Raw genomic sequence first — 22,769 nt, forward strand, 5'->3', positions numbered from 1 at the left:
ACTCCGCAGGGCACGGTGGCTCACGCCTGTAATCCCAGCACTTTGGGAGGCCAAGGCAGGCAAATCGCTTGAGGTCAGGAGTTCGAGACCAGCCTGGCCAACGTGGTGAAACTCTGTCTCTACTAAAAATACAAAAATTAGCTGGGCATGGTGGCACACACCTGTAATCCCATCTACTCCAGAGGCTGAGGCAGGAGAATCACTTGAACCCGGGAGGCAGAGGCTGCAGTGAGTTGAGATTGCGCCACCGCACTGCAGGCTGGGCAACAGAGCAAGACCCCACCTCAAAAAAAGCCAGCCATAACTACAATGAGATACCACTCGGCACCCACTAAGACAGCTATAAGCAAAAGGACATAACAAGTGTTGGCCAGAATGTGGAGCAACTGCTGGTAGGAATGGGAAATGGCGCAGCTGCTTTGGAAACAGTCTGGCAAGTCCTCAAAGAGTTAAACATGGAATTACCATGTAACCCAGTGATTCCACTTTTAGGTATAGGCCTAAGAGAAATGAAAACAATATATCCACAGAAAAGCTGAAATGTGAAATTCCATAGCAGTATTATCCATAATGGTCGCAAAGTGGAAGCAAAGTGTCCATCAACTGGTAAATGAAGAAAATGCGGCCTATCCATGCAATGGAAGAGGATTCAGCCATTAAAAAAGAATGAAGTCCCAACACACACTACAACATGGATGAGCCCTGAAAGTATATGCTAAGTGAATGAACCCAGACACAAAGGCCACATATTATATGTCATTGACATGAAATGTTCAGAACGGGCAAATGTGTAGAGACAGAGTGATTAGTGGTTGCTGGGGTCTCAGAGGAATGGGGAGCAACTGCTAATGAGTTTGGGGGCTTTTTTGGGGGGTGATGAAAACGTTCTAAAAATTGTGATATTTGCACGACTCTGAATATACTAAAACCACTGAATTATACATATTAAATGGATGAATTGTATGGCATGTGAGTTATATATCAAGAAAAACTATGACCAAAAAAGAAAAACACAGACAAAAAAAAAAAAAAATCCCTATAAGTGGATCATGTTTAGATTGTGTTCAAAGAGTTAAAGAAACAATGACACGAGATAATTGGAAGAGAAAACCTTGGATATTTAGTAACAGTAAGGAATTATTAAATGCTAAGATGTGAAAAGGTTATTGTATTTTTCTCTTTTAGCAATACATATTGAAATATTTAAAGATGAAACGATAAGCTATATCAGCTTTGCTTCAAATTCTAAGAGGAGGAGGTGGGCTGGAGGGTAAAGGAGAGGACAGCCATGACTGATCGTGTTGAAGCTGGATGAGGCCTGTGTTCAGCTTACTATTTTCTCTGATTTTATAACTCTATCTTTGTGCTTAAAAACACACATTTTTATATATTTAAGCTTCCATAATTAAACATTTTTTTCCATAAAACCACACATTTCCACTCTGTTCTTAAGGCAGGTTAGTTTAATTTTATAGAAGAAATATTTTTCAAACAGTACAAATGACACAATTAGAGAGAAAACAGTGACAAAAAACAAAGAGATGAATACTGATTATAACTTATTCCAACAGAAGGCTACTTATTTCTACAATTATCAATCAAAGCCTGACAATTCAGTGATTAGATGAAGTGAAAGCCAAATTCCCTTTTACGTGTGGTACTATTTCAAAAGAACGCTGGTGGCAGGATCCTGATGGTTTTGAGACCAGAACTGCTCCTAAAACCTGGCAGCATTTTGGTTTTTTTTTTTTTTTTTTTCCCCCTATCGTGAGGCCTGGTAGATGGAGAGACTGAAACATAGATGGAAACACCCCTTCCGCTCATAGGACTTCACTCTTCTGGCATGTGGGGTATGTTCTGGGGTTGGCGTGGCAGTCTGAACTAGTCAGAAGCTCCAAGACCACGTCATGAATGACAAGCAGCATAGGGCGCTTGGTGTCCTTCTGCCTGCTCGGGCCACCTCCACTGCCTGCATCTGCATCTGCAGAGAACTGCCTAACTCTCTGGCCTGCCTTCGTCTTTTCTTTCCTTGTCATGGCTGCATTGAGCTGCAAAAGCGGACACAGGCAGGGAGGCAGGGGGAGGTTCAAAGGAAAGGTGGCAAACACGAGGGCTCCTTGAACTGATATGGAAGCAGGGGCTGCATCTGTTTCTTGTGGGCTATCAGTGAGATTCTATTTTTAAAAAACCCAGCCAGGCATGGTGGCTCGCAAGTCCAAGATCAGCCTGGGCAACAGAGCAAGACCTTGACTCTAAGAAAAAAATCAAAATAGGCTAGGCTAGGCACAGTGGCTCATGCCTATAATCTCAGAACTTTGGGAGGGTGAGGCAGGAGGGTCACTTGAGCCCAGGAGGTTGAGGCTGCAGTGAGCTATGATCACATAACTGCACTCCAGCCTGGGCAACAAAGCAAGACCCTGTCTCTTAAAAAAAAAAAAAAAAAAAAAAAACCCTTTGGGTGTCAGGGTGGAAGGGAAGTACTTCAAATGGAAATCTGTGCAGGCTGGGCAGTGAAATTTATTTGAAAACATTTGTCTGAGGCTTCCTGCACTGACACAGTGGGTTTCCCCACACAACTACTTAATAGGGGTTGGCAGAAAAGTAGCCTCAATCCCTCCCATTTAGAGAGATCCTTGTGGGGCACAGGCTCGGTGTCCTGGGGCCGAGGTGGAAACGAGCTGCCCCCTGAACAGCCTAGGGTCTGGCAGTGTGGATGGTTGTTTGTTGTCCTTCAAAGTTTCAACAGTTGGGGCCTGGAGACAGGGCCTGCCCAGCAGCACTGGGGAGGACCCAGGGTGCTCCGTGTCTCCCCACCTCTGTTGTGGGCACATATAAAAAGGAATTGGCCAAAAAGGAAAAAAAAAAAAAAAAGGCAAAACATGCAAAGCTAGAGGCAGAAATACATAGCAAGAGACAAGAGGTGTGAAAAGCATCAGGATTTCAGTCTTACCACCACTGACGAATTCCATTGTCCGTGATAGGTCGCGTGTCAATGAAATGCTTTTACAAAATCCACTTTTAATAAATGTAAAAAGGAAAGCAGGTTATACAAGGGGGGAAGCTACAGACTGATGAGAAGAGAGAGGCCTGATTCAAAGGGATATCTCCAAGGGAAGGGAAGAAAGGTCCAGGAGGAAGAGTTCTGAGTTCTGGTTCCTCTGACATTTCCTGTGGCCCACCCCATTGACTCAAATCGAGGCCTCATTGAGAAGAATGCATTTCATCTATAATAAATATGTATTAGGCAAAATATTTATATCATTTGGCATTTCAAAGAATAATGGCATATTTTTGTTACATTAAAAAAATGTTTTTCCTCACAAGCTAGTTCTAAGATTTCTTGAGGAATAGTGGGTCGACTCCAGTACAGGGAGCCTTCTGACTCAAACTCGATCCTCTCCTCTGGACGACTCGCTGGGTAGTTCTAGTTACCCATATGTCCTTTCCTCCCCCAAACAAGCACCTTCAAAGGTGATGGTGTCTATGTCCTAACTGCTATATTCATCCACGGAGTCAACGAGCGTGGGCGTTCCTACTTCCTCGTTCCCTTTCACTTTCCTTCATGACACAGTGGCGTGGCAGGACTTCCTCCGCCACCTTCCTGGTCTGTTACAGTCGGACAGGGCGGGGTGGGGGGAGGCGGGCAGCATGGACTGCCACCACGGACAGCCAGGCTGAAGACCCACAGACAGCCACCACAAGCAAGCAGGCTGAAGCCCCATACACCAGAGGCTCTGGTGCCTGCTTCAGACTCACGCTGAGCACAGAGAGATGTATCGGAAGACAACACAGAAATGAGCGGTTGGCGTGCAGCCCACGCCGGAGACTGACCTCTGCAACACACACATGCTTCTGAGTCACGACTGAATCACTGCAGGGGACATTTTAACATGACATCAAGGGAGTGAACGTGTACAATATACATGGTAAATGCACATATGATACGTGACAAATTGAGCACATAGTGTTTGCATTTCAGGTGTCAAAAACAAAACCAGCCCCAAGTTCCATTCTATTGCATGAGAAGTACTAAAGAACAAAATTTCAGTCTTAAAATACATCTTAAAGTCAGTATTTTCCTTCAAGGAAAAAAAAGTACTATAAATAAATTACAATACAGTGAATTTGCCTGAACTCACTTCGTTTCTGTCTTCCAGCCTTTAAGTCAAATAAAACAGCATAAAAACTGTACATTCTTAACATGATAATTGATCTTTTATAAAATAACCTGTCTTCAGAGATGTCGATTTCACAACAAGGAAAAACCAAGCCCTGTTGCCGTCACTATTATAAAATATATATGAATAGATATACGCTTTTTTTTTTTTTTTTTTACAAAATGTGTATATTAATAGCTTTGCACAAATATTTTAAAGACAAATTCAGCTAGTCTAAGAACTTCATGAAAATAAAAGAGGCGGATAAATACTTCATGTGCACTATGCACTCCATCAGACGTCGTCGGCTGGCAGAGGAGGTACGTTGATCCTTGGCCTTGTGAAGAATGCTATCTTCTCCCTGGGACCGGAGAGAAGTACACGTCAGAAGCTGATATGAAGACACGGAAAGCTGGTGGCCCTCATATCAATCATGGCTTTTCTTATTCATACAACAAACTAAATTTCAGTCCCCAACAACACATGTGCTTGTATACAGTCTCTCCAAATGTGAACTATGAAGAACCGTTAAGGGCAGGGGTTTCTTCATCTCCGGTGCCTAGAACAATGCCTGGTGTATATTAGGTGCTCGGGAAATACCTGTCGTATTAACAAATGAATGAAAAAGTGAAAACTACGTGAATATTAAATGTATACAAAAATTAGGGCTAAAAGTCAGACACATTTTATTCACCCTTAACGAGGAAGGACACACTGACACATGGATGAACCTCGAAAACCCTCGGCTGTGGGAAAGAAGCCAGACACAAAAGTCCACGTAAGATATGATCCCATTCCTAAGAAACAGTCAGAAAGGCAAATCCCTAGAGACAGAGCTAGGGGAGGGAGAAGGGGGAGTTACTGCTTAATGGGTAGAGGGTTTACTTTTGGGGTGGTAAAAATGTTCTGGAACTAGACAGAGGGGGTGGCTGCATAACATTGTGAATGCGCCAAAGGCTGAAGTGTAAGATAGTCATTTTATGTTATGTGAATTTCAACTTAATTTTTCCACAGACACAAAAGAATATTGATATATCTGTAAAAATCCCCTCAGCACAAACAAAAACAGACAAAACCAATCGATACTATTAGAATTCAAGGTGGTGGTTACTCTAGTGTGGGATCTGGGGGCGCTGATAATGATCGATTCTTAGGACGAGTTTGTAACAATTCACTGGACCGTGTGTGTATGATATACAGCTTTCCTGCAGATACATTTTGTCCTAATCAAAAGTTAATTGAAAAAGCAAAGATGGTCAGGTACAGTGGCTCATGCCTGTAATCCCAGAACTTTGGGCAGCTGAGGCAGGTGGATAGCTTGAGCTCAGGAGTTTGAGATCAGCCTGGGCAACACAGGGAGACCCCATCTCTACAAAAATGAGCAGGGCATGGTGGCATGTGCCTACAGTCCCAGCTACTTGAGAGGGTGAGGTGGGAGGATCACTTGAGCCTGGGAGGTCAAGGCTGTAATGAGCCATGACTGAGCCACCGCACTCCAGCCTGGGTGACAGAGTGAGACCCTGTCTGGGGTTGGGGGGACATATATGTATGTGCATGTTTATCACTGTTATTTACAATAGCAAACATTTGAAGACGAGCAGCATGTTATAAAATAGAGTGGTTGAGTAAACTATTAGATGAGACATTACAAGATAGCAGATTATACAGCAACATGGAATATTTTAATTTTAAAAATGCTAAATGCAAAATTGAACCCACATTATGATTAGAAGTGGCATGAAAAAAAAAAAAACTGTAGGGAATAAAGATCAGGATAAAAACATGAAAATACACTACTGGTTGCAGTGGATTCCTGTTTTGTTCTCAACTTTCCATGGGTTTTAAAGACTCATGGGGCTGGACGCAGGGGCTCACGCCTGTAATCCCAGCACTTTGGGAGGCCAAGGCAGGTGAATCATTTGAGGTCAGGAGTTTGAGACCAGCCTGGGCAACATGGCAAAACCCAGTCTACTAAAATTTAAAAATTAGCCGGGCATGGTAGCACGCATCTGTAATCCCAGCTACTCGGGAGGCTGAAGCATGAGACTTGCTTGAGCCCAGGGGGCAGAGGGTGCAGTGAGATGAGATCGCGCCACTGCACTCCAGCCTGGGTGACAGAGTGAGACTGTCTCAAAAGAAAAACAAAAACAGACTCACTGTACTTTCTACCATGCCAAAGGCACGACAGTAAGGAGGAAGCAGGACTAAGGGGCCAGTCTTGCTGCGCCTCTGCCATACCTAAAGGTCTGCACTTGGATGGGCTCTTTGTGGCTCTGCCCACGCAGCTGGTAGATCTCCTTGGAGGCCTTCTTCAGCATCTTCTCAGCTGCCTGCTCGTGACGGTAGTCAAGTTTGGTCTGTCTTGTCTGGAACAGCAACATTGGACCAACAAGGTGATTTTATTGATTTTTTTTTTTTTTTTTTGAGGAAGAATGAGTAAGTCCACTGCCAGCCCTGCAGCCCAGAAGAACCAACCACAGTCAGTGAGGTGTGACCCAGGAGGGAGTAAGGCCCGCCTCACCCACACTCCCCCCAACCCCCCAAGGAAATTCCTCCCAGGAGACAGAGGCCAGGGGTGGCTGGAGTCAGGCCTGACAACTAGGGACCCAGAATGTTCCCCCATAAGGTGGAGAGGGCCCGTGACCCTTCCTCCAGCATCCGCAGCCTCCAGATGGAACGCAGGAGCCACACAGACACCATCCTCGCGGGCCACAGAGGGAGAAGGGGCTCCGAGAGCCCAGTGGTGGGGCACTTCAGGGACCACCTCCATGTCTGGGAGGCTCCCTTCACAGCCTGGAGCAGGGAGCAGTGAGGTGCAGGCGGGAGCTGACCACAGGGGACCCCACCTGCCGCTCGGCCTCCCGCAGCAGGCCGCGGAGCCGCTCGTCCCGAAGCACCCAGGGTGGGAGGTCGGTCTGGCCGCGGAGCTGGGCGTCTTCCAACCGCTGCCGCAGCTCACGGAGGGCACAGAGCTCCTCATTCAGCTGCCTCTGCCGTGTTCTCGACGCCTGGAGATCCAGCTCCAAGTCCAGGGAGGTGCGGGCCATAAGCTCAGCCAGGGAAGACCTGCATGACTGCAAGAGACACCAGCTGTGAGCCCTCACTCAGGCCTTCTAGAAGGTTCTTCCACAATAGGAGACAAGTCAGGCACATGTATGTCTCTAAGCACGCCCAAGGTTAAAAAACACAGATGTGGGCAAGAGGAATGGAAATCTCTAGTTCAGTATCAAGGTTAGTAACGGCAAATTGTTTTTCTTTAATGATGACCTATGTATTGGCAGAAGTGTGCAGCAACAGATGCTCTTATATGGGGCTGGCAGGATCAAAACAGGGCACAATCTTTCTGAAGGGCCATTTGAGAATATATATATGTCTAAAGCAAACTTGCACCTGAAAGGCATAACTGTTGACATGCAAAAGTGGTCCCATTAAGGTTTATGACAGAAAAAAACCGTAAGTCCATAAGAGCAGGAAACATTAAATAAATTACAAGGCCAGTATAAAATGTAGCCATTGTAACAAGTTGAAAAAACATATGGACATGGAAAAATCTTAATGATCCACTGCACAAGGGGAAAGAAAGTACGTTATAAACCACATGAGTGCTTGTTTAAAAAAAAAGTATACACACACCCACACAAACACGCAGACACACACGTGCAAGCTTTCCAAAGCTTCCCTCCCCATATAAGCCTCAAGTAGCAAACACACCTATGTTCAGGAAAGCCCTGACAGGGAAAAGACTTGTCTGCCGAACTGTACTCCCCATCCAACGGGAAACAGAACCCTGAGAGAGCAGTCACCGCAGCAAAACCACAAATCCATTCGCCAATCACCATGGGTCAGTGGCCTGAGTCACGGCATGCTTGTTACACACACAATACTATTTTGCACATACACAGAATTTAAATGCAAATATGGGTTGTAACTTAACAAATATAAATTATTTAAAAGCACTGCTGAATTCCCAGCAGAGCTTCATGGTTCTCAACCAGGAGAATCTGGCCCCCCGGAGGACAGCTGGCAATGTCTGTGGACATTTTGGGTGTCACAACTGCTGTGTGTGTGATGGGGTGTTACTGGCATCTGGTGGGTGGAGCCCAGGGACGCTGCTCAACATCCTATAGTGCACGGGGCAGCCCCTACAGCAAAGAATGAGCCTGTCTGAAATGCCAGCAGCGGTGCTGCTGAGAGACACTTCCACAGCCAAATGATGCACTTTGCTTTTTGTTTTGTTTTTTTTTTTTTTTTTTTGAGATGGAGTCTTGCTCTGTCTCCCAGGTTGGAGTGCAGTGGCGTGATCTAAGCTCACTGCAACCTCTGTCCCCCCGGGTTCATGCAATTCTCCTGCCTCAGCCTTCTGAGTAGCTGAGATTACAGGCATGTGCTGCCATGCCTGGCTAATTTTCGTATTTTTAGTAGATATGGGGTTTCACCATTTTGGACAGGCTGGTCTCGAACTCCTGACCTCAGGTGATCCGCCCGCCTCAGCCTCCCAAAGTGCTGGGATTATAGGCGTGAGCCTCTGCACCTGGCCCAAATTATAAACTGCCTTTTTCTTCCCAGTCAGCAGCCACTCTTCTATGTGGTAGAGCACAACTGCCACATGGAAATCAGGGGTTTTTTGTGTTTCTGTCTCTCTTCCTCTCTACACACACAAACACACACACAAAATATATATATTTATATATATTTATATATATTGAAAAAAATATATATATATATATTTTTTCAAACGATCCCTGCCCAGAAAAGCAGTATGTTGAAAAACTCAACTTTTCTAAACTATATATATTCTCCTGCCAAAAAAAGAGAAAAGAGCCTATTATATAGAAATGGTTATTTATTATACTGAAGAATGTAAAGATCACGGATTATCTGAAACCATGATACTATCTTAAGAAATATTAGCAACATTATGACATTACATCTGTTAAGTAAACAAGAAATACAAATACTACCTTTTCATTTACATGACCTTAAATATTACCTTTTAAGACTTGTAAAAATCACTCGCAGGGGAAGCACAGATTCCATATTTGTTTACAGGGCACATACCTGCTTATAGCGAAGTGTTCGTCTTTCCAAAGTGTTTCGGATAAAGGGGGACTTCCGGGGCAGCGTTGAACTGTCGCTGTCACTACGATAAAGCTGTACCAAAAAGAATGATGTTCAGAAACAATTTCTCAGCAACGCACAGTTCATTCTCTGTGTGTACTCAGAGTCTCAGAATGGATTATTTTCATCCTCTTCACAGGCCCTCAAGTGCACTTATGATTACTGGTGCTTGGAGAAGGTCTTTGGGTTTCAATTTAAACAAGAGTTTCTGCTAAAATGAAAAAACAAAACAAAACAAAAACAAAGCAAACGAAACCCTCCCCCAGTTTCCAGGCTAACTGAGCCAACAAAATCTCCATGTGATCCATACCAACGCCGCTTCGTGCCCTATACAGTCCCCACGAAGGCCAGCACTGCCCTCAGCATGGTTCACTTTTCCTCAGTCTTTCTCATGTGCTGTATTTGTGGCTTAGGCAATAGCTGGGGAAAGTGACTTCCAAAAGAGACTCACTCCTGGTAGTAGGACAAGCCAACATTGCCAACTGCAGCTGTGCCCATCAAAGGACAGGGTGTACTTTTAAACAAGAAAGTAAAGAATGTCATCTTTATGGGAGTCAAGTCATTACAGCCTTCATTTGGTGGCAGGGTCTCACCTCAGGATCAGCGTGACTCTCAGAAATCCAACATCCCTGCCTTCATGGCCTTATTTCCATGCCAGTAAACCTACTCAGGAAGTGCAGCGGCCTGGCAGCATACCTGCACGGCATTCATACAAACATACAGAACAGCGAAGCATCCAGAAGCGTCGCCAGTAAGTGCAGCTGTTACGCAGGCACACAGAGCTTTTCCTCTGGGTAAGCAAAGCACTTCCTGCTTGCACCCTTCCCCCCTCAATAAGCAGCCCCTCCAGCCGGCACGCTGGTGACTCGGCAGGAGCCTGGAACGAGGAGGACACTGAGTGTGGCCTTCCATCTAGAACATCCAGCCAAGCGCTTGAGCATCAGCCTCCACGGGGCTGAAGCATGACGAGTGGGAGGGCCCAGACTGGACCCGGCACCATCCGGGGCAGTTGCCCGCAGGGACACTTTGGACCAATGGGACAACAGCGGCAGGTCTCACCAACATGGCTGAGAGGTTGTTTTGGCCACCTAGGCCCCCTTCCACAGTGTTTGCAACATCTCCTTTGAGGGTCTCAGGCCCTTCCCTCTCCAAAGATCTGCCTTGGCTCTGCCCTCATGGAGCCAGCACCTCCAAGGCAGATGCCTTCTTCAACAGCCTCAATTCAGAGGTGCAGGAAGGGTCATGGTTCTCAACCAAACGGCCCCTCCAGGTCTGTGTCATCAGCCACCAACCTTAAACGCCCTTTCTATACAAGTCCATGCTGGCACTGTCACTCTGTCCTACCTTCATTGATCACACTGGCTTGAGTCTTCCCTCCACCCACCTTGGGGTGCTCAGCCTTGTGTGACATGCTAGAAGCATCTGGGTGCTTCCAGAAGTTCTGATGCCCAGGCCTTACCTGTGACCAATGGCAAATCTCTGGGGTGCTATGTGGGTACCAGGATCTGTTGAATCCCCCCCTCCGTGATTTGACTGCAAGGCGCAGCCATGGCTGAGAACTGCTGAGCGTCTCCCACTCATCCGCAGGTTGGGAATTTACATGCGGGTGAGTGAGAACCCACCCACTGCCCCTCTGCCAGGACCACCCACCCTCTGGCCCAGAGACCTGACTGCCCCACGGGGCTCCAAGCCACTCAGGTTCCCGGCTCCTCCAGCTCAACGCATTCAAGAGAACCCCTGCTTCCACTTGTTCTTTACGCTGAGGTAGAAATGATTCGCCCTGCTTGTTGCCCACAGGTCAGTACATACACAACACTGAAAACTGGGGGAAGGGATGAATTTGAATCCTGAACAAATCCAGAGTTAGATAAGCATGGTAGGACATGTGGGGAGATCACAGCACTGATGTCATCACTGCGTAAAGTTCGCAGTGCGTGGATTGGTATCATTGGTGCAAATACGTATGCCTCTCAGTATAAACAGCAGAACAACAACAACAAAAAAAATCACAAAGCGGACGGAAGAGAAAACATTCCAGACAGGTGACAAAGGAATTCCAACTTACTCTGCAAACATACTGGCTTCGTGCTCCAGGCGAGAAGGTCTGGGAACGGACAATCGTGCCACTTCGAACAAAAGGTGACCCTCGGGCCCGGCGGCTGGACCGCTCCTTCAGGAGGCTGGCTGCTTCTTCCGGAAAGAGATCTTCTGTGTTGGTTTCCTTATCAACCTAGGGAGTGGTTCACTCATGACCATGGCTTCTTTCGTAACGTGGGCAATAAACTTACAGGAACAACCATGTCTTTCACTTCTCCATTCAGGATTTAGCTGGAGTTTCACACGTGGCATGTCCACAGTGGAAAGCCTGATATCCCCCCAACCGCACCCCGGCCCCTCCTCTCACAGGGATCTCAACTTTCCATTTGTTCATGTGAAGACCATTAGGGCCATCCCGGACTCCTCATCTCTTTTGCACACCCCATATCTGGTCCAAGAGCGATCCCTGCTGGCTATGTGTTCAACATCAAGTGGGGTTTGAGCGCTTGTCAGCAACCCTTCACCTGAGTCGCCATCATCTCATGCCCGGATGAGTGTAGTAGATGCCTCAGTGGTCTTCCCAATTCCACACCTCTCTGCCCTTCGATCTATTCTCAACATAGCAACCAGGGACATGCCAGGAAAACTGACTAGGCCAAAGGTGGAAACATCCCAAATGTCCATTGACAGATCAATGGATCAACAAAATGTGGTCTTATCCACACAAGGAAATAGTATTCAGCTATAAAAACCAATGGAGTTTTTATACACGCTAAAATGTAAATAAACCTTGAAAATATTGTGCTGAGTGAAAGAAGCCATGCACCAAAGGCCACATAGTGTATGATTCCACTTCTGGAAACATCCAGAAGAGGTAAATCCACACGACTAGAAAGCAGATTTTGGTAGCTGCAGGTGGCTGGGGGAAGGGGAAAGGGAGGGACTGCTCAATGGGGACGGGTTTTACTCTGGGGTGATGGAAACATCAGGAAACTAGATAGAGGTGGCGGGTGAGCAACACTGTGTGGACCAAATGCCACTGATGCATACACTTTAAAATGCTTCCCTTTATGTGAACTTCAAATCAATAAACTTTAGAAAACACGAAAAAGCTTCAGTCAGATCATGTGGCCACTGAGCTCAAAACCCACCAGCTTCTCATGCCCTTAGAGAAAAGGCAGGGTCCTGAGTGGGCCCTGCACGATCTGGCCACTTCACTCCCTTCATCCTCAGCACCACCCCACAACACACACCGGCTGCTCCCACACCTGACACAAAAAATTGTGGGGGAAAAAAACACACAACAAAATTTACCATATTAACCATTTGTACAGGCACAGTTCAGTGGCGTCTATTCACATTGTTGTGCAACAGATCTCCAGAACTTCTTTATCTTGTGAAGCTGAAACTCTGCCCTCTCCACTGAACAACAACTCCCCATTCCCACTCCTGAGACAGAGGAGAGACCCCATTTTAGGGGCCTGCAGACTTCCCAAGCATGGAAATAAAGGAAAATCAATTTCTTTGAAAGGAAATTCCAGGTACCTTGCTATCCCTGAGATGTAAGTAAGTAATGTGATAAGCAAGAAGGTAACAGTAGCCTAAAACAATAGCCAAGCAAGTTAGAGTCTGGAGATGTTTGGTTCCCTAGAGAAACTAAAGACATCTTGGCCAGGCGTGGTGGCTCACACCCGTAATCCCACCAGTTTGGGAGACCAAGACGGGTGGATCACTTGAGGCAAGGGGATTGAGACCAGCCTGGCAAAAAGGAAGAAACTCCATCTCAAAAAAAAAAAAAAAAAAAAAAAAAAAAAAGTCAGCTGGGCAGGGCGATGGGCGCCTGTAATCCCAGCTACTTGGGAGGCTGAGCCATAAGAATTGCTTGAACCCAAGAGGCGGAGGTTGTAGTGAGCTGAGATCACGCCACTGCACTGCGGCCTGGGGGATAGAGTGAGATTCCATCTCACAAAAGAGGAGAGGGGAGGGGAGGGGAGGGGAGGGGAGGGGAGAGGAGAGGGAAAAGAGAAAAGAGAAGAGAAGAGAAGAGAAGAGAAGAGAAGAGAAGAGAAGAGAAGAAAAGAAAAGAAAAGAAAAGAAAAAAGAGAAACCAAAGACATGTTAACCTATGTGCCTGATTGTCTTTCAGAAACCCAGACCCCCACCAAAGGGACCTGCTGGCAGAGAACTCACATAAGGTGGAGCTAAGGACTGTACTCTGACCCTTGCTCTTTATTCTGAATCTCTTCGTGAGAGGTCTGCAGGGAGTCACACCCACAAGTCAGAGCTAACTATCTTTTCTGCTGACCCCAAATTTTTAGACAAAGCTTTGCCTCCTGAACCAACTGCAATCAAAAAATCTTTGAATCCACCTATGTCCTGTAAGTCCCCACATCAAGATATGCTATCCTTCTAGGCCAAAAGCAATGTGTAACCTCCATAGATTGGTTTAGGATTTTGCCTGTGACTTCTGCTTTCCTGAAATTTACCTCTGCCTTTAAAAACCCTTCCCTGCAAGGCATTGGAAGGCCGGGTCTTAAGTGTGAGCTGCCCAAATCTCCTTGCTTGGCACCTGCAAATAAAGACCCTTTCTACCCCTGTAAAACGCCTTCGTGCAGACACGTGGTTTCACTGCACCAGGCGAACGGACCCCAGCTCCGTTCTGTAACACAGCCTACACCCCATCCAAGCTCCTGGCAGCCACCATTCTACTTTTCAGCCCTGTGAATTTCACTACTCCAGGAACCTCATGATGGTATTTGTCTTTTTGTGCTTTTCTAACCAGCCACCAGTCAATTCATTAGCACATAAAGAAGATTTTTTTCAGATTCTAAGGATTTTAGGAGTTGTATGCCCGGAGACATGCAACTCAAAGAGTTGAAGACGAAATAAATCTTCACACTGGCTTATTCACTCAGCATGAGTCCTCAAAGCTCATCCACGTTGCAGCATGACAGAATTTCCTTCCATTTTAACGTTGAATAACATTCTATTGCATGGATAGACCACGTTTTCTTTATCCACTCATCCATGATGGACACTAGTTGCTTCCACCTTTTGGCTACTGTGAATAATGCTGCTGCTACGAACATGCGTGTGCACATTATTTCTTCAAGATCCTTTCAATTCTTCTAGATATACACCCAGATATACCCAGAAGCGGGACTGCGGGATCCTATGGTGGTTCTATTTTTAATGTTTTGAAGAACCACCATGCTGTTTTCCATAGCAGTTGCACCCTTTTATCATCCTGACATTTTCTAAATGTGAACCCTTTCTAAAACTGCAAACCTCTCTACAAGTGTCTGCCCACTTCCCTGCCACTGCATTCTCCAGAAGCCCCCTTGCTCTCTGTGACATGAGCGTATGCTAGTGATGTCTCCTCTGGCGTCTCCCTCTCGAGGGTGGGAGTTTGTTTTCTTTTTCATTTTCCTACTCACCCACTATACTAACATTCTATCTGTGATGCCCACACAGAAAGGGAGAATGCAAATGTGGTGAAGAACTAACAACTGTGGGATCTAGGTGAGGTGTATAGGTATTTGTTGCCTTATTCTAGCAACTTCTCCACAGATTTCGCTTTTTCAAAACTAAAAGTCGAGGGAAGGGGAAACACCAAATAACCCTCCCACGGCCACTCACCCTGGCTTGGGCTGCTGCTTTTTGAGATCTCAGAAAGTTGGACAAGGGCCATGACCAGCAGCCTGGTCCAAAGCAACAACTAGGAACCTGCTGTGGGTTACAGCTTGGGAAGCTGCTGGGGGCAGATTTCATTTTGTGCTTCTGAGTGAGAGCAGAGGCGTGAGGGTGATAAAATACTTTTGTGAGCTGAACAATGGGGAAACCAAGTTTCAAAACAGCATTGACAGCGTCTTCCCTGACTTCACAGGCGCTGTAAACATAAGACTTCTCCCCTAAAGACAGGGTGACTGTACAGCTAGGGGCAGATGAGCAGAAGGGGCAAAAGGACAGCACTATTCTACATTTCACAAAAGGGGAAGAGTAACTACCAATGTCTAAAACCTGTGGGACTCATGAACCCTCCAGAGCCTCCTTTGTCCCTGAAGGTGGGAATGGATCAGCTGAGCCTATTCAAGCCCTTTACAGATCTGAGGCCATTCACTTCTTTTCCTCAGCTCACAGTAAACCCAGCGTTAGCTGTGGCCCTCAAATCCAACAGCAGTGTCCATTTTATACAACGACATTCTCCTGTGCCCAACGCCCAGGCCACTGGGTGTGTGTGCAGGTCAGCCATGTGGCTCTCCTCCCCCGGAGCCCCGGCTCTGCTTGCCTTTGGTGCATCTTCCCCCATACCCTCACACTTCCCATGAAGAATTTGGGGGCACACAGCCTCTCCTTCCAGGGTAGTACCTGGTACATGTGGCAAAATGTTGGGGGTGAGGGGCTCCGGAAAATCCCCTGTGTTTTCTACTTACCTTAAGAGGTGAGGGCTGAAATTTCTCTGGGCTATAAGGCCCTGCCTGAGCAGCACATGGGTGGCCCAGGATGGAGTCGATACCCACGCAACAGGGCTCTGGGTACGGAGGGCTGGTCTGGGTGCAGTTGCTACAGCCGCTGTCCACCGAGTCTGCTTGCCAACTCCTGAAGGCGGACATGGCAGAAGCCCAAATGGTCACCAAACAGGATGTATTTCATGCTACTCTTAGAGCACAGTAGTAGAGGTAATGCAATAAAACCTATTTCTTTCCAATGATTGAAGACTGTTGCATCTCTCATAAAGTAAAAGGGCGCTTCTGTTTTCCAGGGAAGATGGCTCTTACAGGACTTTCCTTAAGAGGGGCTTTCTCTATCACCAATGGCAGCCACTGAAGATTCCAGAAAACTGCACCACTCAGCCCCAGACCCCTCCCAACTCCTGTCCATCCCTGAACACAACACCTTCCCCTCTGCATGCACTATCGCTCCCCAGAATAAACTCCTCTGTAAACTAAGCTCAGGGAAAGCCATCGGGAAGCAGCAGGAAGCCTGGAAAGATGGTGCACTTTACGGAAAAATGTGGAAGTACCGCAACATGTACAGCACCTCCAGAGACGATGAACACAAGCCAGGGCACCAGAGGCGCCCATTCACCGGAATCATTCATCTATCGCATGCAGGCCTCCACGGGGCCAAGGATTCACCAACAGGCTGCTTCCGGTGAAGCAGAAAGGGACGCCGCATGACCCCATTTGTAGGAAGTGTCCAGACCGGCAGGTCCATAGACACAGAGGGCAGATGTGTCGTTGCAGGGAATCAGAGGGGAACCTGGGAGCGCTTTTGGCTAGGGATGGGCAGAGAGGCTGTGATGAAAATAAAATGCTGTAAAATTGACTGTGCCCATTCAGCCCAAAAACCACCTAACTGTGCACTTTAAATGGGTGAACTGTATGGGAGGTAGACTGTATCTCAATAAAGGTGTTAAAAAAGAAACAAATCCAACAACTTTAAGGGACCTTACTGTATCCAATCCTGGGAGAGGGCAGTACTTCAACAGCCCCACTCTTGACGAGAAACTCCAGGACAGACAGAAGGAAAAGGTGAAAAGCACACGTGAGAGTCAGGAGAGACAGTTCAGGGAGCTGCCCTCGCCCAGACCAGCACTCAATTCCCTCCAGATTCAACTTCTGGGCAGTGGTTCCTAACGATCGCCCAGCACCTTCTATGGAGGCACGGCTGAGCAAAGCAAGTGCATCTCAGAGACAGCCACGCTGCCTGGCACACTGGCTGTTTCCCCAGAGAACATGTGCTGCCCATGACAGTTTTCACGAGCCTTCTGACCACAGGGCACCCATGCTCCTTTCCCGGGAGGGCACGAGCCGGAGCCTGCCCGCTGAGCTAGCCCTTACCGCTCGGATACAGCCTCGGCCTGCTCCTCCTTGCGCTCCATCTCCAGGACCTCCTCCTCTGTGTACTCCAGCTTGGCCCGCTCCTCAGCCAGCTCCCTCTCCACCGCCTGCAGCTGTGCCGTGGTTCTGGCCAGGAGCACTGTCACCGCATCCTGCAGGAGGAGGGGGTGCGTGAGGACAGCTCAGGCCAGCAGACCCTGCGTCCACATCAGGTGTCCACATGGCACAGGTAGGAGGCCACTCTGCTGCCCTTCCGTGAGAAGAAACTCACCCTACCTAGGTCTGTAGTGGAGGCATTCATGTAGCCTTTTTCTGCAGCTCTGAGGGCTCCTATTCAAAAGTAGCCAGTGTACCACCCATGACCATGAACACGTTTGCATTAAAAAAAATTCTCATGCAATGGCCGTATGGAAACTACTCCTTTACCACCCCACTATACTGACTCACATCTACAAAGACACTTCTAAGAAATGACTTCTCCAAGACAAAGTCAGTCTCAGGGTCATGAAGGCAGCAGCCATCAGCTCCTTAGAGCAGGGCCAAGTACCGTTTTGCCGGAGATGGAGATGGTGTGTGCAGGATCCCGGGCGGAGCTCTCTCCCGCACACCCAGGCTCCCGCGTCCTCGACGGCTCAGAGCTGGTGAACACCTGGAGGGAATGCCAGCGCAGCTGCATCTCACTCAAACTGTCATAGTCAGCCAGGTTAATCTGAGCAATGCCCTGCAGGGGTATTAAAGAAATGGCAGAACAGCCACTGAATGATTTCGCCATAATGACTAGCGTCCTTTAAAATATCCAGTTAAGGCAGAGCAGGTGGCTCATGCCTGTAATCCCAGGATTTTGGGAGGCCGAGGTGGGAGGATTGTTTGAGCCCAGGAGTTCGAGACCAGCCTGGACAAAAGAGCAAGACTCTGCCTCTACAAAAAATTTAAAAATCAGCCGGGCATGACGATGTCCAACTGTGGTCCCATCTACTTAGGAGGCTGTGGTGAGCCGAAATCATACCACTGCATTCCAGCCTGGGCAACAGAGACCCGGTTTCAAAAAAATTCACTTCACCGTTCAATCTTTGTGTGTGTGTGTGTGTGAGAGAGACAGACAGAGAGAGAGAGATGGAGTCTCGCCCTGTTGCCCAGGCTGTAGGACAGTGGTGCGATCTCAGCTCACTGCAACCTCCACCTCCCTGGTTCAACAGATTTCCCCGCCTCAGCCTCCCGAGTAGTTAGGATTATAAGTGTGCGCCACCACACCCGGCGATTTTTTGTATTTGTAGTAGAGACGGGGTTACTTAAAGGACTGCAGCACAATGAAAGCAACTGCAGAGGAGTCTAATGGGTGGCTCCCTGGTCGCCTGTTCCACCCAATCAGAAAGTGCTGGGAAGGGAACAGACGGGGCAAAGAATGGGCAACCTGGAGTTCTGGGCCAGGCTCACAGCTCTACTGCCCTGATGAGGCAGATTTGCTCAGGAATTTCTGAAATAAGAAACGACTGCTGAACTCTACATGCCCTAATTGTGCCGCTGAGGGGAGAGGACCAAGGGAGAACACTCCGGCCATGGAAGGAATCCATCCTGGCTTCCAACCCTGGCATGGGCCCTGGATGGTCGGAATACTGAGGACAAACTGCGGATTCTCCTGAGGCCTCGTCCCAGGGTTGCCAGGTAACGCACAGGGCGCCCTGGTGAATCTGCACTTCAAATAAACAACACAGGGTTTCCCTGTGAGTCTTAAACACCGCATGGGAAATACTTACGCTTTAAAGAACATCCATAATTTACTTGAAACTTGAATTTAGCTGTCTGTCTTGTATTTTAATTTGCTAAATCTGTCAACCCTACTTTGTTCCCTGGACTGAAGATGGGGCTGACGCAAAGGCATCCCACAGGGTTTGTGAGTACTGGCTGAGAGGACACATTTAAAGTATAACGTGCTTGACAAGATCACTGGTTGGATCATCCCTGTTTGTATTTCCAGCCGCAGAAACACTTAAGAAGATCACAACTTCTAAGCAACCCACCACGGGAGAAAGGAAGGATGGCAGAGGGGAAAGGAGGGCGGGAACCAGAGACAGAGGCAGAAGAGAGAGAGGGAGGCCAAAAGGCAAAGACAGACAAAAACTAAGAAATTATCACAAAAGAGTACAAGAGAAAGAAGGGAAAAGAAAGATACACACAAAAAAAAGCCCGGCTGACTGAAACACAAACGAAGGAAGGAGGACGGGGGCGGGCGGAGCGCCTGGCGCCATACCAGCAGTTCTTCCTGCAGCTGCGGAGTCACCGAACACACGTATAACTGAAGTGACTTCAGTGTCAACGCGCTGGAGTGCACGGGGATTCTGAACACTTCATTGAACACCAGTGGCACCTGGAACTCCAGAGCCTTGGAGCAGTAAGTGTTGGGCGTGCCCAAGTCCAGTGGTGGCAAATAGACGCGGATGTGGCTGCAAATAGAATGGGGGAGGGAAGAGCAGGTGCAGGTGGCGCTCACAGATGCCTCGGGCCCAGAGCAGGCACGACCTACACGATGCGCGCAGAGCCCCCACGTGCAGACCCCTTTGGGGACCTGTAGCTACAGTCTCAGGGTCCTTTGCAAAAAGTTTCTTTCTCAACTAAGCATAGACCAATGTACCCCAGGGATAGGGGAAGTCCCCCACAAGGAGGATGCCTTCCAAGCCAGGACTGAAGCAGTGGACGCTTCCAGGCCCTGCTGCTCCCCATCTTTTTGGGAATTGCCCCTCAGCTCTTTCTGCACGGCTCCCCGACTGCTTTCTCAGCCCATCACCCATGGGGTAGCCCGTGTTTCCCACCCTCCCTGCCCCAAGTCGGGCATATGGGAGGGGCTGAGCCATCTGTGAGCACTGCAGAGGTCACTGGGGCGGCCAAACCCCAGCCGAGCCCCCAGCTGCTCACACTCAGGGGTCCTGAGGCCTTTAGAAGACTCGCCAAAGGGGGCCCACCCTGTGCCTTGAACAGACCATTACAGGCATGGTCACCTGCTTGGGTAAGTGGGACCGTCCATCAGGCCCCCATCTGGAGCCACGGAGCTCAGAGAGGCAGCAGCCCCACGACTGACGCCAAAGGCACCAGCTGCTCCCAGCGCCTATTTTCTCCTCCCCGCTCCGTCAAGGACGCCCTGGTCCCAGCTAGTGGTCTCTCAAGATCACAGAGCAGAGCACGACGGCATCAGCAACCCCATCCCCAGCACCAGGAGAATGCAAAAGGCTCCTCCGCGCCAACACGGCACACACTAGCTTGGCACTGGCACCGGCCTCAGATCATTCACTAGATTCTTTTGAAGACTTTACAGCTCAGACAGACACTGCCTGGTGCTTTCCTGGAAATTCAGGCTCCCAAACTGTCTTTTCCCTCCTCAGCCATGTGGCCAGCTGGCCAGCGCCCTGGGGCCTGGCTTACACTTTGCAGTCTTCCTTCACTGCCAGCCCCGCCGGGTTCTTCAGCTGCAGCACGTGCACGAGGAGACACTCGCTGCCGCTGTCGCGCCTAGGAAACCAGACATGAGTCACGGACGGCAGGTGCCCCCCAGTGAAACCATCCTTCTGACTCAACTGCAGCAGTGGCCATCTACTGCCTGGGGTTCTGCCCCACCCTGTCCCCAGGGCACACCTGCACCCAGTGGGCAAAGCCCAGGTACAGCACAGTCCCCGTAACAAACAGTGACCAAATGCCAACCATGCTGGGTGGAGATTTTCACTGGACTGCAGTGAAAAGAGTGAGCAAAGGAAATGGCTGGGACCCAAACACCTGTCCCCCTCGGGGGCACCTCGCAGTCACTGCCTTTATTGACACTCTAATTCGAAACCAACAGTTGTTGTCCTGCCAACCCGCAGATTACTTTCTCGAGGGTGAGGGAGGGAGCCTGCTGTCTGTGCTGCAGTGAACAGAATCAACCCCCGGTAGGCATGGGCACAACCGTCCCTGAGGGCCGCACTCTGCCAGAGCCCCCAGCTGCAGGAAGTGGCGGCTCCCAGCTGTGAATCTCCATGTTGGAAGACAACAGTGGCGCCACCTTTCCCCGTCACGCCTTCCTGCCACCTCTGTCCCCTCACCTGAGACCTGGGGTAACAAAGGTCCCTCCAGCCCTGTGTGTGCAGGTGGGAGCCATGGGGTGGACCCAGTCTCCAGCCCAGCCTGAGGGGCAACAGGCTAGGGTGTGTACTCACAGGAGTCCCACGTGGATCTGGGGGTCTCCGTTACTGGCCGTGTCTCCGTAGGCAGGCTCCTCGGCATCTTCGTTCCTGAACACGGGGGTAAAAGCAACCAACTTCATTCCAGAGGGAACTGATGGCCACAGATTCTGCAGGAGCTCCCTCATGCTAAAAGAGGGCTTTATTAAGTTGTGACGTAAGTCAATGAGGTCATAATGTGTCTGAAGGAACAGGGCAGGCCCCCAGAATCCATGAGGCAACTTACTGGGTACCTGCCTACAAACTGCTGGGGTTTTTGTTGTTGTTGTTTTATTTTGTTTTCTTTCAGAGACAGAGTCTGGCTCTGTGGCCCAGGCTGGAGTACACTGGTGCAATCTCGGCTCATTGCAACCTCCGCCTGCTGGGCTCAAGCAATTCTCCTGCCTCAGCCTCCCCAGCAGCTGGGACTACAGGCACCCGCCACCACGCCCAGCTAATTTTTGTATTTTTAGTAGAGGCAGGGCTTCACCATGTTGGCCAGGCTGGTCTTGAACTTCTGACCTCAGGTGATCCGCCCACCTCAGCCTCCCAAAGTGCTGGGATTAAAGGCGTGAGCCACTGTGCCCAGCCTATTTCTTTTTTATGTTGTTCTTGTTTTAGGAAAATAACTTCGCAGCTGGGCACGATGGCTCATGTCTGTAATCCCAGCACTTTGGGAGGCTGAGGCGGGTGGATCACTTGAAGCCAGGAGTTCAAGACCAGCCTGGCCAACATTGTGAAACCCTGTCTCTATTAAAAATACAAAAGTTAGCCAGGTGTGGAGGAGTAGATCTATAATCCCAACACTTTGGGGAGGCGGAGGCGGGCCGATCACTTGAGCTCAGGAGTTCAAGACCAGCCTGGGCAACAAGATGAAACCCCATCTCTACTAAAAATACAAAAATTAGCCAGGCACGGTGGTGTATGCCTGTAATCCCAGATACCTGTGAGACTGAAGTGGGAGAATTGCTTGAGCCCAAGAGTTGGAGGCTGCAGTGAGCTATGATTGCACCACTGCACTCCAGCCTGGGCAACAGCAAGAGCCTGTCTCAAACAAACAAACAACAAATAAAAGAAAGTAACTTTGCACACCTTTCAAAACTACATGTGATACTTAAATTGTATGAAAAAATAATGACATCAAAGATGCCCGATCAAAATAAAGCATGGAATTCCAAAAGGTGCTGTGTCATTGTGAAACCATTCCTATAGCTAAGAAAACAAGAAGGGAGGAAATTCATTTCTAATGAATGAATGTTCTTTCCAGCAAAGCAGGGCTCTCCCATACACTGATTCTCCGTTTTGAGCTCCATCAGACCCAAGCCTTAGGCCCCGAGGGTCAGGGAGAAAGATTTCTTTCTAAAACCCAATCACCCAAAGGTGAAAGAAGCTAGAAAAATATCCTACCCCTGGAAAAATAAAGTGTCAAT

The 22,769-nt window shown here is 48.5% G+C and overlaps 1 protein-coding gene across 2 annotated transcripts in view; it reads right to left on the reverse strand.

The window, feature by feature from the left end:
* Positions 1 to 1,445: 1,445 nt before the first annotated feature.
* Positions 1,446 to 22,769, reverse strand: part of WWC3 (WWC family member 3) — a 128,996-nt gene continuing 107,672 nt past the window's right edge. For both annotated transcript variants that reach the window (XM_026449796.1, XM_023198720.1), the window contains exons 13-23: positions 21,337 to 21,411; positions 20,570 to 20,656; positions 19,404 to 19,596; positions 17,703 to 17,876; positions 17,156 to 17,307; positions 15,746 to 15,911; positions 11,341 to 11,505; positions 9,216 to 9,308; positions 7,004 to 7,231; positions 6,396 to 6,523; positions 1,446 to 4,518 (exon numbers count right to left, since the gene is read on the reverse strand). In XM_026449796.1, the coding sequence (XP_026305581.1) occupies positions 4,452 to 4,518; positions 6,396 to 6,523; positions 7,004 to 7,231; positions 9,216 to 9,308; positions 11,341 to 11,505; positions 15,746 to 15,911; positions 17,156 to 17,307; positions 17,703 to 17,876; positions 19,404 to 19,596; positions 20,570 to 20,656; positions 21,337 to 21,411 (1,528 nt within the window). In that variant the 3' untranslated portion in view covers positions 1,446 to 4,451. The remainder of the gene's footprint in view (positions 4,519 to 6,395; positions 6,524 to 7,003; positions 7,232 to 9,215; positions 9,309 to 11,340; positions 11,506 to 15,745; positions 15,912 to 17,155; positions 17,308 to 17,702; positions 17,877 to 19,403; positions 19,597 to 20,569; positions 20,657 to 21,336; positions 21,412 to 22,769) is intronic.

This window comes from Piliocolobus tephrosceles, chromosome Y (assembly GCF_002776525.5).
Source record: "Piliocolobus tephrosceles isolate RC106 chromosome Y, ASM277652v3, whole genome shotgun sequence".
In the NCBI taxonomy this organism is placed as follows: domain Eukaryota; kingdom Metazoa; phylum Chordata; class Mammalia; order Primates; family Cercopithecidae; genus Piliocolobus; species Piliocolobus tephrosceles.